The sequence below is a fragment of the Marmota monax genome, unplaced genomic scaffold (genome assembly GCF_021218885.2).
Source record: "Marmota monax isolate L192 unplaced genomic scaffold, Marmota_monax_Labrador192_F-V1.1 WCK01_AAM20220418_F8-fsc00068, whole genome shotgun sequence".
Classification (NCBI taxonomy): Eukaryota; Metazoa; Chordata; class Mammalia; order Rodentia; family Sciuridae; genus Marmota; species Marmota monax.
In genome coordinates this window covers 2,117,687-2,133,582 of record NW_026692352.1, presented here as the reverse complement: position 1 = coordinate 2,133,582, position 15,896 = coordinate 2,117,687, and the positions used below count along the sequence as shown (strand labels likewise).

The 15,896-nt window shown below is 37.5% G+C and overlaps 2 protein-coding genes across 2 annotated transcripts; both read left to right on the top strand.

Moving 5' to 3' along the window:
* Window positions 1-2,994: 2,994 nt before the first annotated feature.
* Window positions 2,995-3,939, top strand: LOC124090979 (olfactory receptor 52B4-like). Its single transcript, XM_046441799.1, has one exon. The coding sequence runs from the start codon at window positions 2,995-2,997 to the stop codon at window positions 3,937-3,939; it is 945 nt and encodes a 314-aa protein (XP_046297755.1).
* A 10,526-nt stretch (window positions 3,940-14,465) lies between these two features.
* On the top strand, window positions 14,466-15,410 carry LOC124090978 (olfactory receptor 52B4-like). The gene has a single exon (XM_046441798.1). The coding sequence runs from the start codon at window positions 14,466-14,468 to the stop codon at window positions 15,408-15,410; it is 945 nt and encodes a 314-aa protein (XP_046297754.1).
* Window positions 15,411-15,896: the final 486 nt, after the last annotated feature.

The window sequence follows — 15,896 nt, the reverse complement described above, 5'->3', positions numbered from 1 at the left end:
AATAGATACCTATGCAAATAAAATGTAAGGGCTGGGTGTAGCTCAGTAGTAGAGTGCTTGCCTAGCATATATGATGCCTTGGGCTTCTTCTTCAGTACTTGAAGAAAAATAAGAGAAAGTGCACATGGATTTGTTTTGTTTTGTCCATACATTTAAAAAAATTGGTTCTTTTTTAGTTACACATGACAGTAGAATCCATTTTAAAATAATTATAAAAGCATAGAATATAATTTGTCCTAATTCATTCCATAGAACTCCCCCTTCCTTTTCCTTCCCCCACCCCTTGCTCCCTTTCTTCTACTGATCTTTCTGCCATTTACCCATAGTTATTTTTTTTAATTAAATTTTTGTGGATACACACAATGATGAGATTAACTGTGGTATATTCATATATGTACATAGGAATGTTATATCAGATTCATTCCAGTATCTTATAAAGACTAGAAAAAATGAATACATTAACAGTGGTTTAGTGGTTTTGATTTGATTTTTCCTATTATTTGAACGTTTCTACAGAGCTTATTATTTATATAAAGAGAGAAAAGAAACATCCTTGTCTTTTGAAGTAGTAGAAAGTTTATAGTCAAACTTGACATGCTCTGGCAGAGAAAATGTCAAGATGTAGCACTCTACTTTACCTTGGTGGCAATCAGTTCAAATTTCAGGAGCAGACTCAAAAGGCTTGGTAGCTTGGATTTTTGAAATTTGAACAACATTGAATTTTTGACTGTTTAATTTTCTAAATTAATTTTTATTTATTTTTTTAATATTTTTTAGAGAGAGAGAGAGAGAGAGAGAGAGAGAGAGAGAGAGAGAGAATTTTAATATTTATTTTTTTTAGCTTTCGGCGGACACAACGTTTTGTTTGTATGTGGTGCTGAGGATCGAACCTAGGCCGCACACATGCCAGGCAAGCGCGCTACCGCTTGAGCCACATCCCCAACCCTCTAAATTAATTTTTAAAACCCTACTGTTTTTACTATTGGGAGTAGTTCATAAAAGAAAAAGTATCTTGAGGTCCTGAAAGTAGAAAGTAAATAATCTTTTTTTAAATAAATTTATTTTATTTTTATGTGGTGCTGAGGATTCAACCAAGTGCCTTCCACATGCAAGGCGTGCACACTACCACTGAGTTACAACCCAGCCCGAAAGTACATAATCTTAAAGGACAATCCTTTAAATACATTTAAGTTTATGAATAACACTTTGGTCTTTCTAATTTTTATGTTGTTATGGACTGGTGGAAACATTATTTGGAAGATTCTGATTCAAAGAAAGAAAAAAAAAACAATATTAAAATGTAAAATTATACAGGGATAGCAAATGGCATATACATTCTTAATCAGTAGGAAAGCACCTAGATTTCCCAATAAAATCATCTTTGAAATAGAGAGTAATGGAATTCCTAGAACCATGATCAAGTTTGGCTTCTCTCTACTGCAATGTTTCTTCAAGTTGAGGTGTTTATTAAATAATCAGTATTTAAAGCCCCAACCCAGAGAGTATTGAGTCTCTGGGAATGAGTGCACATGGATTTTAACTAATGGAGTATAGATTTAAGTAGGTCTAACTCTTCTTAAAAGAGGCATAGGGAAAGATTATTTTGTTGGGAGTAAGAACCTCTAGGATGGAAAGCCACCCATTTGTACATATAAAATTTGAGGATGGAGATAAAATAACCAGGGAGGTACTAGAGAACAAGTGTCAGGAGAAAAATGTGGTAGGAAGCAGACATAATGACTTGGCCCATATGGACTGCGGGTAAATTGGTAGAGTCTGAACCCCAGGGAACTGATGCCCTGGAATAAAAGTGACCTCCTGAGAACTCTTGAAGATAATCACTCTGCAGAATCTGATCTTCAACTAAGCTTCCCACACTCACTGATTCCATTTCTGCTTTAAAAGACTTGGTCCGAGTCTGATGACTGATTTGGTCATCTATAAGGTGAGATTCTAGGAACAGGGGCAAGCAGGGCTAGAAATTGGTACTCCTCCCAGGCCCAGGGCAAGGAAACACATTTAGAATCCTGGGAGCACCAGGATTTTTGCTGGAGTCCTATGAACAGATGGTAGAAGAGAACAATGACCAAAATTTGGGTTAATTGTTCATAATAGAAGGTATTTATCAGAGGATTTTAAAAATCTTATGCCAACTTCAGTGCCAACTTTCCTAGACACTCCTCTAAAAAGAGAGGAGTCAATTCAGTTAAATCACCCTATGTTCTCCAAGGGGAAAATCCAGTGCCCAAGGCAAGAATTGACTGTTTCCAAAAATTAAAATGAGGGAGAGAGAAAAGAGAACTTATAGTTATGGCTCACATCTTTGTTTTAGGAGAAGAGATAAGCACTTCACTAAGAAATTTTATTTTTGTGAATATAATGCATAAGCATATTTAAAAAAATTATAGACATTTTATAAGGCTTACCCTACCCCATTCCACCTCCAATTTTTGCTCCTTAGAAATAACCATTTTAACGCTTACGGGTTTTTCTTTAGTATTTACTTCCATGGGGAAAATAGTATGTTTTCACTGTTATTTTTTGATTTATGTATGTTTGTAATCATTTTTGTATGTCATTCACCAACTTTCTTATATGGAACTCAAAAATGTAGCTTTCTTACCCATACCACAGCTTTCTCATCACACATACACATTTAGACACACAATAACTTTAATTTCCTGATTTATTAGTAAAGTTACATCAAGACTTTTATAGATGGGTATTTACGTTTACATTAATTGACTCTTTATTTACTTAGTCAATTCTCATTCATTTGCTTTCAAAATGGTGCTGCCATTTCTTCTGCTCTCTATATTCATGAATGTGTTGTTCTTTTACTGACACTTTAATGGGGTATTATGAGGAGATGGTGTTAGTGGAGGCATTCAACTTGATATCTTTAACTAGAAAACTCCAAAATTACTCACCATCTGTGTTTTTGTCTTTCTTAGGTTAAAATCCAGATAGAGTCCACATCAGCCTGCCTCAGGAATGGCTGGCTTCAACCATACTGGTGTCAACCATGCAGTCTTCTATCTGCTGGGCATTCCAGGCAGAGAAGACCTACATATGTGGTTTTCTATTCCCCTGTGCATCTCCTATGTCTTTGCTCTCCTTGGAAATGGTCTGCTCATCTTCATTATTCTGACAAAGAGCAACCTCCATGAACCTATGTATCTTTTCCTCTGTATGCTGGCTGGAATTGACATTGCCTTTGCTACTACCACAGAACCTAAAGCATTGGCCATTTTCTGGTATAATAATAGGGAAATTTCTCTTAATGGATGCATTGTCCAGCTGTACTTCCAGCATACTTTCTTCATTTCTGAGTCAGGCATCTTGTTGATGATGGCATTTGACCGCTACATTGCAATATGTTACCCTTTGAGATACACTATGATACTCACTCACTCCCTAATTGGAAAAATTGGTGTGGCTGTTTTCTTGAGAGCACATTGTGCAATCTTCCCCATAGTATTTCTTCTAAAAAGGCTAACTTTTTGCAGAAATAACATCCTCCCACATACATTCTGTGAACACATTGGCTTGGCCAAATATGCTTGTAATGACATTCGAGTAAACATCTGGTATGGCTTTTTTGTCTTAATGTCAACAGTGATCCTAGATATGATCCTTATTCTTGTATCCTATGTTCTGATCCTCTGTGCTGTCTTCCATATCCCTTCTCAAGATGCTCGCCACAAAGCTCTCAACACATGTGGCTCCCATGTCTGTGTCATTGTCCTTTTTTATGGGCCTGGGATCTTCTCAGTTCTCACTCAGCGCTTTGGACACCACATTCCACTACATATCCATATTCTGCTAGCCAATGTCAGCATACTTGCTCCACCTATGCTGAATCCCATCATTTATGGGGTCAAGACAAAACAGATACGAGATCAAGTGGTTTATGTGTTGTTTCCAAATCAGAAATGACTTTGAGGATGGGAGAGATTAATTTCTCAGAATAGCTTTCTATGAGATATATTTTGGTAGGAGTAAATAAAAGACTAAGAAATGACTCACTGGGAAAAACAATTCATTGGGTTTTGGGTCTTTGAAGCAACTTACAGGGGACTCTGAGACTTGTCTTTGTCATCAGTCTGGAAATAGTGCCTATGGGTTTACTGGATACCGATGACTCATTGTTTGGGGATGGGGGGTTGCTTTCTAGTAGTCATGCCTAACCCTGAAATGTTCAGCTCAAATTTGGGAATGGATTTTGTAATATTATGTATATTATGTAATATTAAAAGTCTTGTTTAGATAAACAATAAGTTTTTCATCTAGAGCTTTGTCAAGTGCTGAGACATCTCAGTACATTCCTAGCAATCACCTAAAATCTTTATTTTTTTCATATGCATTCTCTTTTTATTTTCCCCTGCACTAGTAGGACTGAACTTTATCACTGAGGTATATCCTGCCCCGTACCCCTTTTAAAATTTAAAATATTGGGTCAGGGCCTCAGTTGCCAAGGCTGGCCTTGAATTTGTGATGCTCTGGTCAGTCTCCCAGTGGCTATAATAGCAGGTGTGTGCCACACATTTATTTGATCATATTTATTTGAACTGTGTAAAGCCTGTTACATGCCTTATGTATTTTTTGGGGGGTACCTGGGATTGAACCCAGGGGCGCTTAACCACTGCGCCACATCCCCAGTCCTTTTATTTGCATTTTATTTAGAGACAGGGTCTCTCTGAGTTGCTAAGTGCCTCTGCTGAGGCTGGCTTTGAACTCACAATCCTCTATCCTCTGCCTCTCGAGTTGTTGGGATTACAGGAGTGTGCCACCATGTCCAGCTGTAATTTTAATCTTTATATTAGACTCATTGTTTCTATTACAGTATACTCATTTTATAGACATATAATCTGAGGCTCAGAAAGGATACATAACTTCAAGAAATAGTAATATCTTTGGGAAGTTATTTTCTTGGGTTGTTTAAATTTTAATTTTTCTTTCTTTCTTTTTATTTTTTTGGTTTTACTTGGTTGTTGGTTTTTGTTTAACCTAAAGAAATAAATGTTTTCAAATCCATTTTCCTCTGGGTTTTATTGTTTTAATCTTAGAATATATTCTTCAATCTAAAATTTGATTCTAACAGATTTTCTTATAGCTTTTTATGGCATACTTTTTATATTTAATCTTTCAAGACAAAATGTTGATAAACATAAGCAATGTAAGGAAAACATAAAAGTCATTACAGCTCAAGCTACCATGATTTTCCTTGGTTACTGGTTCTGTGTTCAAGGTGTAAAGATTTAGACATGTCACTCAGAGTGGACATGTCACTCATGAGTTTGTTAGAAGAAACAGCAAAAAAGGGGAAAGGAGAAAACCTTCAAAGGAGAGAATGGGTCCTCTCAGGAGAGGGACAGCACTCTCTCCTGCCCTCCTGCATTTTTGAGGGTCCTAGGGAAGTTTACAGGAAATCCCACCTGGGATCACCGCTTGACTTCTGACTGACAGCAGGATTGCAACAGAAATCCCCACTGCACATGGTCTCACTCCATGGAGGGGAGGTTTTAATGACATGCCAAAGATCCAAGATAACTCTGGATCACCTTGGTCCATACTGACCGGTTTTAGTTGGAATTTGCTTTTATAGATATTATGGTTAGGGGCCTTGCTTCTCATTATCATATCTCCCTGAGTTCTGGAATCTGGTCTGTGTAAGGGAGTTCCCCACCCCCACCACCAATATCAGCATTATCTATTCTTGTGGGCAGTAAAGAACCCATCTGTGCCTGCCTTTCTCCTGAAGATAACATGTTGTTTGTTGAGGAATGTAAAATGTAACATGTCCTATTGACTTAAGTCAGACAGGGCTGCAGGCAAATTGTATTTTAAAATAAAGTATATGGCAGGGGTGGGGGTCAGCATAGTAGACTCAATTTGTAGATTTGTCCCCTTAACTCCATGTTCCATTGCTCATGTCTGTCTGTTACCTGTCAGAATGACCAATAATTAGACAACTGAGACATAATTTTGAAATTGATTATACTGCCCAATTTTTTAGAACTTTCATATGATTGCATCTTTCTGCATAGATGATATAAACTTTTTTCTAACATATGTCATGCAATTAAAAATGTCATGCAATTAAAAACATTTCCTCTTGTAGTATGAATTCAGAAATAAGCATAACAAGCTTATTAGTTATACTCTTCAAATTTTCCATATAAATACTAATCATTCAGCAATGATAGGAAGAAGGGTTAAAATTTGTCTTAGTAATTAATATTTGTCAGTTTGTTGTAATTCTTGTAATTTTTTGCTCTGGAGAAGCTAAACACCGCACTTTTGACATGTTTTATACTGTTTAGTTGAATAGGAATGTGACTGTGTATGTTTCTATTGGTTAGTGCTTTAAAACTGATTTTTTTTAACCAAATCTGATAATCTCTGAATTTTTTCCCCTGTTTTTATTGGTGCATTATAGTTGTGCATATTGAGGGGATTTGTTGTTACATGTTTGTACATACCTACAATATAACAATATAATTTGGTCATTATCACTCCCCAGCACATAATCTCTGAATTTCTTTCACTTAGCAGTATGCATTTAAAATTTCTCCATGCCTTTTCATGCTTGAGTATTCACTTCTTATTATTGTCGAATAATATTCCATTGTATTCAGGTACTAGAGTTTCATCCATTAATCTGTTGAAACACATCTTCAATCATGAATAAAGCTTATCTAAATATCTGTGTGCAGTTTTCTGTGCTGACATAAGTTTTCAATTCATTTTGGTAAATACAGTACTGAGGAACATAATTGCCTGATCCTATAGTAAGATTATATTTAATTTTGTAAGGAACTGCAAATTGTGTTCCTACATGACTGTTTTATTCAACATTCCCACCAGCAACCGATTTCTGTTGCTTCACATTCTCATCAGCATTCGCGGCTGTCAGTGTTTTGGATTTCAATTGTTCTAATGGGTATATAATGGTATCTCATTTGCTATTCTTTAATTGCTGTACTGTTGAGCATCACTCAAATGTTTATTTGCCATTTCAATGTTCTCTCACGAGAACAATTATAGGTAAATTTGGTAGACACTGCAATTTTTTGCTCTTTTTTCTTCTTATTTCCCCAATAAGGAAGAAGGAGGAATGAGTGAGAGCAGATGAGAGTATGTTTTTAAATTTAGTGACATGAATCTGTGTGGGTTTCTAACCAGTCAATTCTGATTTAATATATAACATTTTTTTTGCTAAAAGTAAACAAGTAGGTGCTGGAATCAGAGCTGGAAGTTTGAAGAGGAGGAATATTTGAATTTTTAACGAGGTGGGAGAGTGAGCTGATGTTAGCAGACGTGTAAGCTTGCAGCGCTCTGTTGATAGTCTAGGTTGGCAATCATTTTGATCTCCATGTGACTACACAAATGTGGAGGTTGATTTGGTTCAGGATAACATTGGGTTGACCAGAGACAATAGAAGATTTAGAGAATGTTAACACACTTTAAAAGAAAATAATTATAATTAAGAGTGTGGAGTCTAAACTTGAGAACGTAAAACACAGAGTGAACTGGTGGTTTAGATTTGTAGATTAATAATCTTAGTGAGATTAAAAAATAGGGATAGTAAGCATGTACTTGGGCAAGTAAGTGTGACTAAACAGCAACATATTTGAATTAGTGAATTTGGAAGTAGAGAAAAGATGTGGAGTGAAGGGAAATGCATTTGGAACTAAGGAGGAAATGGAAGCAAGAGCACCGGGTGAAGATGAATGGAAAGAAAATATGATTGACACAGATCCTGAAAATGTGATCTCCTTTTATTGTTTCCCTAATAAAAAAGGAAGAATAGGTGAGAACGGATACCAGTATGTTTAAAAGTTTATTGTCACAAATCTGTGTGAGTTTCTAACCAATCAGTTCTGATTAATATACACACACAGACACACACAAGAAAGTATTATTCAGTCTGATATTTGCAAAAACATGGTTGAGGGCTGGGGATGTGGCTCAAGCGGTAGCGCGCTCGCCTGGCATGCATGTTGCCAGGGTTCGATCCTCAGCACCACATACAAACAAAGATGTTGTGTCCGCTGAAAACTGAAAAATAAATATTAAAATTCTCTCTCTCTCTCTTAAAAAAAATGGATGAACCTGGAGGACATCACACTAAGTAAAAGAAGCCAGATGAAGGAAGAAAAATACTCTATGACACATATTTATAAATGGGATCTAAAATAGTCAATTTCATAAAAGCAGAGAGTAGAATGGTGGTTGCCAGAGGTAGAGTGAGGGGGAGAAGGGGCAGATGTTGTCTATTGGTTACAAAGTTTCAGTTAAGCAAGATGAATAAATTCTGGAGATCTAATCTACAGCAAAATGACTGTAGTTAAAGTACTATTGCATATTGGAAATTTGCTAAGGAAGTAAAGGTAATTATGTTAAGATGCTGGATATTTTAATTAGCTTATGGGAATTATTTTATAACACACATCAAAACATCCAGTTGTACACTTCAAATATATACATTTTTTTTGTCAATTATAACTCAGTAAGTCTGGGGAAAAAAGTACAAAGTGAAAAATAAGTTTTCTACATGGACACTGACGTGTTTATGTATCAGAGCCAAAGTCTTGTATAAGTCTGAGGGAATTTAGAAGGACTGCAGCCAGCATTGAGGAGTAGAAGAAGATAGATAATATGAGTCTCAAAAGAGCAATTCCTTCTACAGAAAATTGAGCAAGCATTAGTTTGGAACAAAGCCTAGGAAATATTCCACAATGATTTAATATATTTAAAATATATCAAGAACTTTCATGGGTTGTGAATTGCATCACAATATTAATGGACAAAAATATTCAACCAGAGGATTTTGCTTTTCATTTTTCTTGACTTTCTTTTTCTTACCAGATCATAAATTCCACAAAGGTACTAGCCTTCTTTACTTGAAAAGTGCCTGGCACAGAATGTGTTTTTAATAGAAAACATTAAATTGCTTGCAAAAAAGATCTATAAATAATTATCAAAATATGAAAAAAAATTTCCATTGGCAACAAAATATGCCACATGGAAATATTGCTATAATAATTCAGAGTTCATATAAAAGTTTGTATGTAAACATATTCATAACATTTTTTTAAAAAATGTTTTTAGATGTAGTTGGACACAATGCCTTTATTTTATTTATTTATTTTTATGTAGTGCTAAGGATCGAACCCAGGACCTTGCATATGCTAGGTGGGCACTGCTAAGCCACAACCCCAGCCCCCAGAATATTTTTAATAGAGAAAAATGGAAGCTATAAAAATGTGCAACACTAGAGGAGTAGTTTAAACACATTGGTGGTATGTCTCCAATGCAGAATGTGTAGTTGTACATTTTTTCAAGAAATATTTGTAAATTACTAACTCCATGTGTCATACACATTGTGTTAAACTGGAGTTGTATTAAAGGAGCTGTATTAAAGGTAGCAGAATTGTACACAGAATTCCTCCTAAATAAGGAGATTTTAACTGCTCTTGCCACAAAAATGAAAAAAGGATAACTGTGTGAGATGATGGATGTGTTAATTTGCTTCACTATGGTAACCATTTTACTACCTGTCTGTATCCCATAACATCAGATTGTACACACAATTAAATATATTTAAAAAATAAATATGATTTCCTAAAAGTTTTTAGGAAATTTAAAGGAGCAATGTGGTTACAGAACATTTGTTAAAATGGGAACTTAGAGCATGCCAGATGTACAGAATGATCTCAATTATGTAAATTCCCCAAAACAGGGAATAAAGAAGCTTGGTGGGATTATCAATGAAAATATCTCATTACTATTCACTGGATGAAATATTAATTCCATAGACAAAACAATATGTATATACACACATATGCACATATTTTAAATGGACTTGACTTTGTTCAACATTTTATTACGGTACTGTCAATGGAGTTAGCACTTAGTCTATGTTGGTTGAATGTGTGGCAAATGAACAAATAAGTGTTTAAAAAACCTATAGGACCCCAGCTCTCTCCCAACAAATTTCTCCCAAACTCTTGGATGCCCTTCAAGCATTCTTTTAGAAAATTTTGGGCTCCCAGTAACCATGCCTTGAAAGAGTTAATGGATTTTTAGTTAAGTTATGGGAAGTAGAGGAGATCCTAGGGGAGAAGAAAATCACATGGGTAGGTCCATGGTCCCTAGGATGCTCAGAGAAAAAATGATTTCTCCTGCAGTTCCTTCGCCAGCTTGGTTTGTTACACATAGCCTTTGGCTGTGGGGACTTCCTGGGATGAAGTCAGGGGCACAGCTCCAGGTGGTGGTTATGGAAGGCTGTGATGAACACTTTGGAGTGAGGAGAGATGCATGTTGACCAAGATAGCTTTGTGCCTCTGTGGGTCCTTCTGTCCCTGGGCATGGACTGTGGGGTCTGACTGTGTATGGGGATAAAGAAGGTAAGGTAGGGGAAATACTGATGAGAGACATGGGGAACAATGATGGAATGCCTTCCTTTTTGGTCACTGTATAGAGGGTATATTTAGAATTCTCTGTCCTTCAAGAACAGAGTTGCAGAAGATAGACCAAAATGTTCCTATGGAAGCTTGGTGCTTCTACTGCTTCTAGACTTCTTTAACTGCTTTCTTCTGTGACCCTGGGAAATTGCCTTCCCTTTCAACACCCTTATAAATAATAACTACATGGTTATTCTAATTCAGAGGTCAGGAAATTTGTCAAGGCCCAGAGTAATATTTAAGGCTTCAAATGTGGTTTATTCAATCACTTCCTACAAAAGGAGCCATAGGTGATATGCAAATAAATGAAAGTGGCTATGTTTCAACAAAACTTTATTTACCACAGCAGGTGGTGAGCATGATTTCCTTCCCAGGCTTCAGTCTGATGATCCCAGGAATAAAGTCTTAACCAGCATTCATGTATCATATCTCCGACTCAAACTTGGGCAATTCAACGTGGAACTGATGAAGTAGTTGTGCTGTCCTGTGAATTACACGTTTGTGGGAGTCCCCTCTAGCACAGGTGAGGGGACTGTAATGCTGGAGGCAGGCTACCAGGGGAATGGACTCTTGAGGTGCCACTTCTCCGAGGAAACCAACTTCTTGAGAGGAAAGTGGTAATGTTGAATGAAGACAGGCAGATATATGACTTTTGTTAAGTCACACAGTATCTCGGTGAGAGTGAGTTTGATAAGAAAATTAGTGACTGTGAATTTGTGTGGGTACAAACATGGGAAAGGTTAAATGTGTTTGTGTGTAAAGTTTCATGGTAAACGTCTATTCATGTGAACTGTGAAAATGTGTGTCAGTGGATAAATCCTCGTTGCAATTTGTGTGTGAGTATTTGTGTGACGGTAACCATACCATGAGTGATATGTGTAGCTGGCAGAGCTGGAATTGAACCCAGGTCTGATTCTAAAGCTCACATCATTTTTCCTAGGCTACAGTGTCTTAGATTTTCAGAAGTCATAACATAAAAAGTAGAACTGGAAGGGGTTGAGGTAAAAATCAAAAACCAAGACCCAAAGAACAAAAACCAAACCAAAACAACAACAACAAATGTATTTTAGGGTAATCAGAATAACAAAAGGAAGATTTTAAAAACAAATGGAAGATTTGGCCCAGAGAATCTTAGATTCAGATATCAGCCTGGCTATCAATAAGTTGTTTGGAGAAATTATATATGTTAGTTTCTTCACTTGTAAGCTAGTAATAATTGCAGTTTCATAATTTGACATGAGGATTAGAAATAAGAAATATGTCTAATACTCAGGTATGTAATGGTTGCTATTATAAAATTTAGAAGTTATAACAGAAATTGGAGATTACAAATAATAAGATGAAAAGTGATGTTAGATTTGGTAATTGTGGTGTAATAAATGATTTTAGAGAAGGAAGTTTTAGTAGTATGTTGGGGGTTTTAAGTATAATGGCAATGTGTGAATATTAAGAGGGAGGGAAGAAGATGGATGAAGAAAGCAGATTCCTCCTTTTATAAAACTGAGGTGAAGGGGAACTGGACACTTAAATATATTTACAGGCAAGGATCAGGAGTCACCAGAGAGGGAGAAGTTGAAATTACTAGAGAGTGATGGATTAATGGGGAGAGGTAAGTAAAGAGAAGACAGGGCTGGGGTTCAGTGTACAGATGGGTTTAGCCTTAAACAGGAGGAAGAGGGGAAAGATAATTTTCATGACAGTAGAATGCATTTGGACACAAACATAAACAGAGTATAACTTCCCATTTGTCTGGTTGTACATGATGTAGAATTACACAGGTCGTGTAATCTCTGTTGTATGCCAACTTTAAGTCCTTTTGGTATAAACCTAGGAGTAGAATAACTGGGTCAAATTGTGGTTCCATTCCAAGTTTTCTGAGGAATATCCATACTGCTTTCCATAATGGTTGCACCAATTTGCAGTCCCACCAGCAATGTATGCGTGTGCCTTTCCCCCCACATCCTTGCCAACTTTTATTGTTGCTTGTATTCTTGATGATTGCCATTCTGACTGGAGTGAGATGGAATCTGTGTGGTGCTAGGAATTGAACCAAGGGTCTTGGGCATGTGAGGCAAGCACTCTAGTTACTGAGTTATATCCCCAGCTCTTCAGTGTAGTTTTGATTTGCATTTATCTAGTTACTAGAGATGTTGAACATTTGGAAAAGATGATATGAATATAAATAGATTTGTAGTGGCAGAACAAGCAGTACGAGGAAATTAACAACAAATGACTTTATTTTTCTTCTTGAAAACCAGGAGTCAGGGAGCTACAACCACCTGATTAGTAGGAGCAGGGAGAAGTAGGGCAGAGAGGAATTGATTCAAGTTTGCTCTGGGGATCCAAATTCCAGGCCCATTATTTGTCAAGTCGGGTGACCTTGGGTGGGGGTACTTCTTAAGTTCTCTCAGTTCTGCTTGTTCTCCTATCAGTAAAATAGGAAAATGACTACAGTTATCTCAGGCTGTGGTGACAGAGATAATGCACCTAAAGCATAGTGTCTCTACTTAATGAAGTCCTCCCTTCCCCATCCACTTCACACCATACTGCAAGAGAGCTACCAGAAACCAAACTTCCTCATGCCATTCCCTCACTCTTGTCAATCAAGTTAAACTCAGAAACTGTAAAAACAAAAGAACTTTGTTTGGGGTCTTAGGAATTGCAATTTGGGAAGTACAGATTCAGATAGCTCTCAATCAGTATTCGAAGAAGGCAGGGAAAGTGGGAGTTCTAGGGGCAAGCAGTGCTGATTATAAAGATGCAAAACTCATTCTGCTTTCATTTATTAAAAAAAAATCAATAAAAAAGATGCAAAACTTCCTTTGTAGGAAACGTCTATGGAAATGTGGAGAAAGAACAAGGACTAGTGACCAGTGGAAAATAAGAAGATGTACAATGGGAATGTCCAGAAAACAAGAGTCTGAAAATCTTTTTGTGTGCATGACAATGTAAATAACCTAGTTCTTCCAGTTGCCTACAGTTAAAAGGTGAAGGTGACCAAAGTCACATTCCAGGTGGCAGCTTCAGATGTATGTAAGTCCTGCTCCCTCAATGGCCTTGATTTCATTTTGAAAAAATTTCAATGTTTTCATAATTTTCCTTTTATTTTAACACTACAAATCCTTCAGTCTCTCTTATCACTTTATCATAAATTCTAAAGCCATGAGAGAAGTACTCAAAGTCCTCAATGATTTGGTTTCTACTTCACTCTCCAGAGTCATTTTCTACCATGTCTGCTTTGCTGTTATCTTTGAGCCATTATAATTTTCCTCCAAACCCCATGCCCTTTCACATGTCTATGATTTTATTCAAGTTATTCCCTCATCACCTCTCTTGACTTAGCAAACTTTTACTTATTCTTCAAGGTGAAACTCAGGGAGCACCTTTAGAAAGCCTTTTTCTGGACTCCTGAACTTACCATAGCTTCCCGAGTTTAGCTTTTCCCCTACATTGTAAAATTATGTAGATAGGTATTTTGCTTAATTTCTGTCTCCCTCTAAGTATGCCCCCAAGCAGCCATGCCTGGCACACAGTAGGTGCTCAGTGGGGCTTGTTAAACTGATAGGCAACTCAGTTACCATTTTCCTTTTAAGAAACATCAAACTCTGGAAATCAAAGTGAAAATTACCATGCTCATTTTTCATAGCTCTTAACTGTTTATAAAAATTTGAGACTAAGATCTGTGGCATTTCTGAGCAGAGTGACCTGTCTTAAAGTTGATCTACTTCATCCTCTCCTGACTGTAGTTAAGGTGATATAAGAGAGACCCACAGCTCAGAAGTGATTTATCGAGATACATAGCTAGCAAATAGAATGGCAAGGAATTTTCTTCCACATCTCTGCAATCCCTGACCAGCAGGCTTTTCACTGCTTTTCCCAATGAAAAATGATCTGTTCTCTCCTCCCCTACTTCCATCCCATTCAGCTTTTTGGGAAGAGAGAAGAGTAACTACCAAATCCTACACACCACCACACTGGTGACCTGCTGTAGGTATGGCAACCTTCAACTACACTGATACCAGCCACTCACTCTTCATTCTGCTGGGCATCCCTGGCCTGGAAGACCAACACACATGGATCTCTCTCCCCTTCTTTCTTTCCTACCTTGTTTCCCTACTTGGGAATAGCCTCCTCATCCTCGTCGTCATGACGGAACACAGCCTCCATGAACCTATGTACCTTTTCCTCTGCATGTTGGCTACAGCTGACCTCGTCCTGTCCACGACCACTGTGCCCAAGGCCCTGGCCATATTCTGGTTTCATGCTGGGGAAATCTCCCTTGATGGTTGTGTCACCCAAATCTTCTTCATCCATGCAACTTTCATTGCCGAATCAGGCATTTTGTTGGCAATGGCATTTGATCGCTATGTGGCCATCTGTGACCCCCTGCACTATAGCACAGTGCTCAGCCATGCAGTAATCACAAGAATTGGCCTGGCTGTGGCCTTGAGAAGCTTCTGCGTGATACTCCCGGATGTGTTCCTGGTGAAGCGACTGCCTTTCTGCCGTAGCAATCGGTTGCCGCATACCTACTGTGAGCACATGGCTGTGGCCAAGTTTGCATGTGCTGATATCCGTGTCAATGTTTGGTACGGCTTGTCTGTCCTCCTCTCCACTGTGGTGCTAGATGCCTTGCTCATCTTAGTTTCCTACAGCCTCATCCTTTATGCAGTCTTCCACCTTCCTTCCAGAAGAGCTTGGCAAAAGGCTCTAGGCACATGTGGTTCCCACCTTGGGGTCATTTCCATGTTTTACTTGCCTGGCATTTTTACCATAATTACCCAGAGGTTTGGGCACCATGTTCCTCTCCATACCCACATTCTTCTGGCCAATGTCTGCATGTTGGCCCCTCCCATGATGAATCCCATTATTTATGGGATCAAGACCAGGCAGATTCGAGAGCGTGTGCTCAGTACTTTGTCATTACAGTGGAAATGATGCCGAGTTTGATTGGGTGGTATATTTACTAATGTTAGACCCTCTCTTTTTTTGTGCCTACTCTGTAGAGGCTTATGACTTGGGAGTTCCACTAACAGCAAAGTGACTCAAAGTGAGTCAGATTGCCATGTGAACTAGAGAAGGGTATTGTTTAGGAAAGAACATGAGCTTTTGGATCAGACTTGGTTTGAATTCTGACTTCACTGGTGATAATGAAATGTTTGACCTTGGGAAAATTACTTATTCTCTTAAAGTCTTAGCATGTGCTTAGCGGTAACAGAAAGAGGCAAATCAAAACCAAACTAACCAAATTAAACAAAACTATCTGTAATTCACTTATCCAAGGGCATCACACACACACACACACACACACAAACCATCTAGACAGAACCTATATTAATCATATACATGCATTTAATATCACTTAAAATACATTTGTTTGAATTTGATATAGGGGTTGCCATAATCCCCAAATGTCTTGATTAT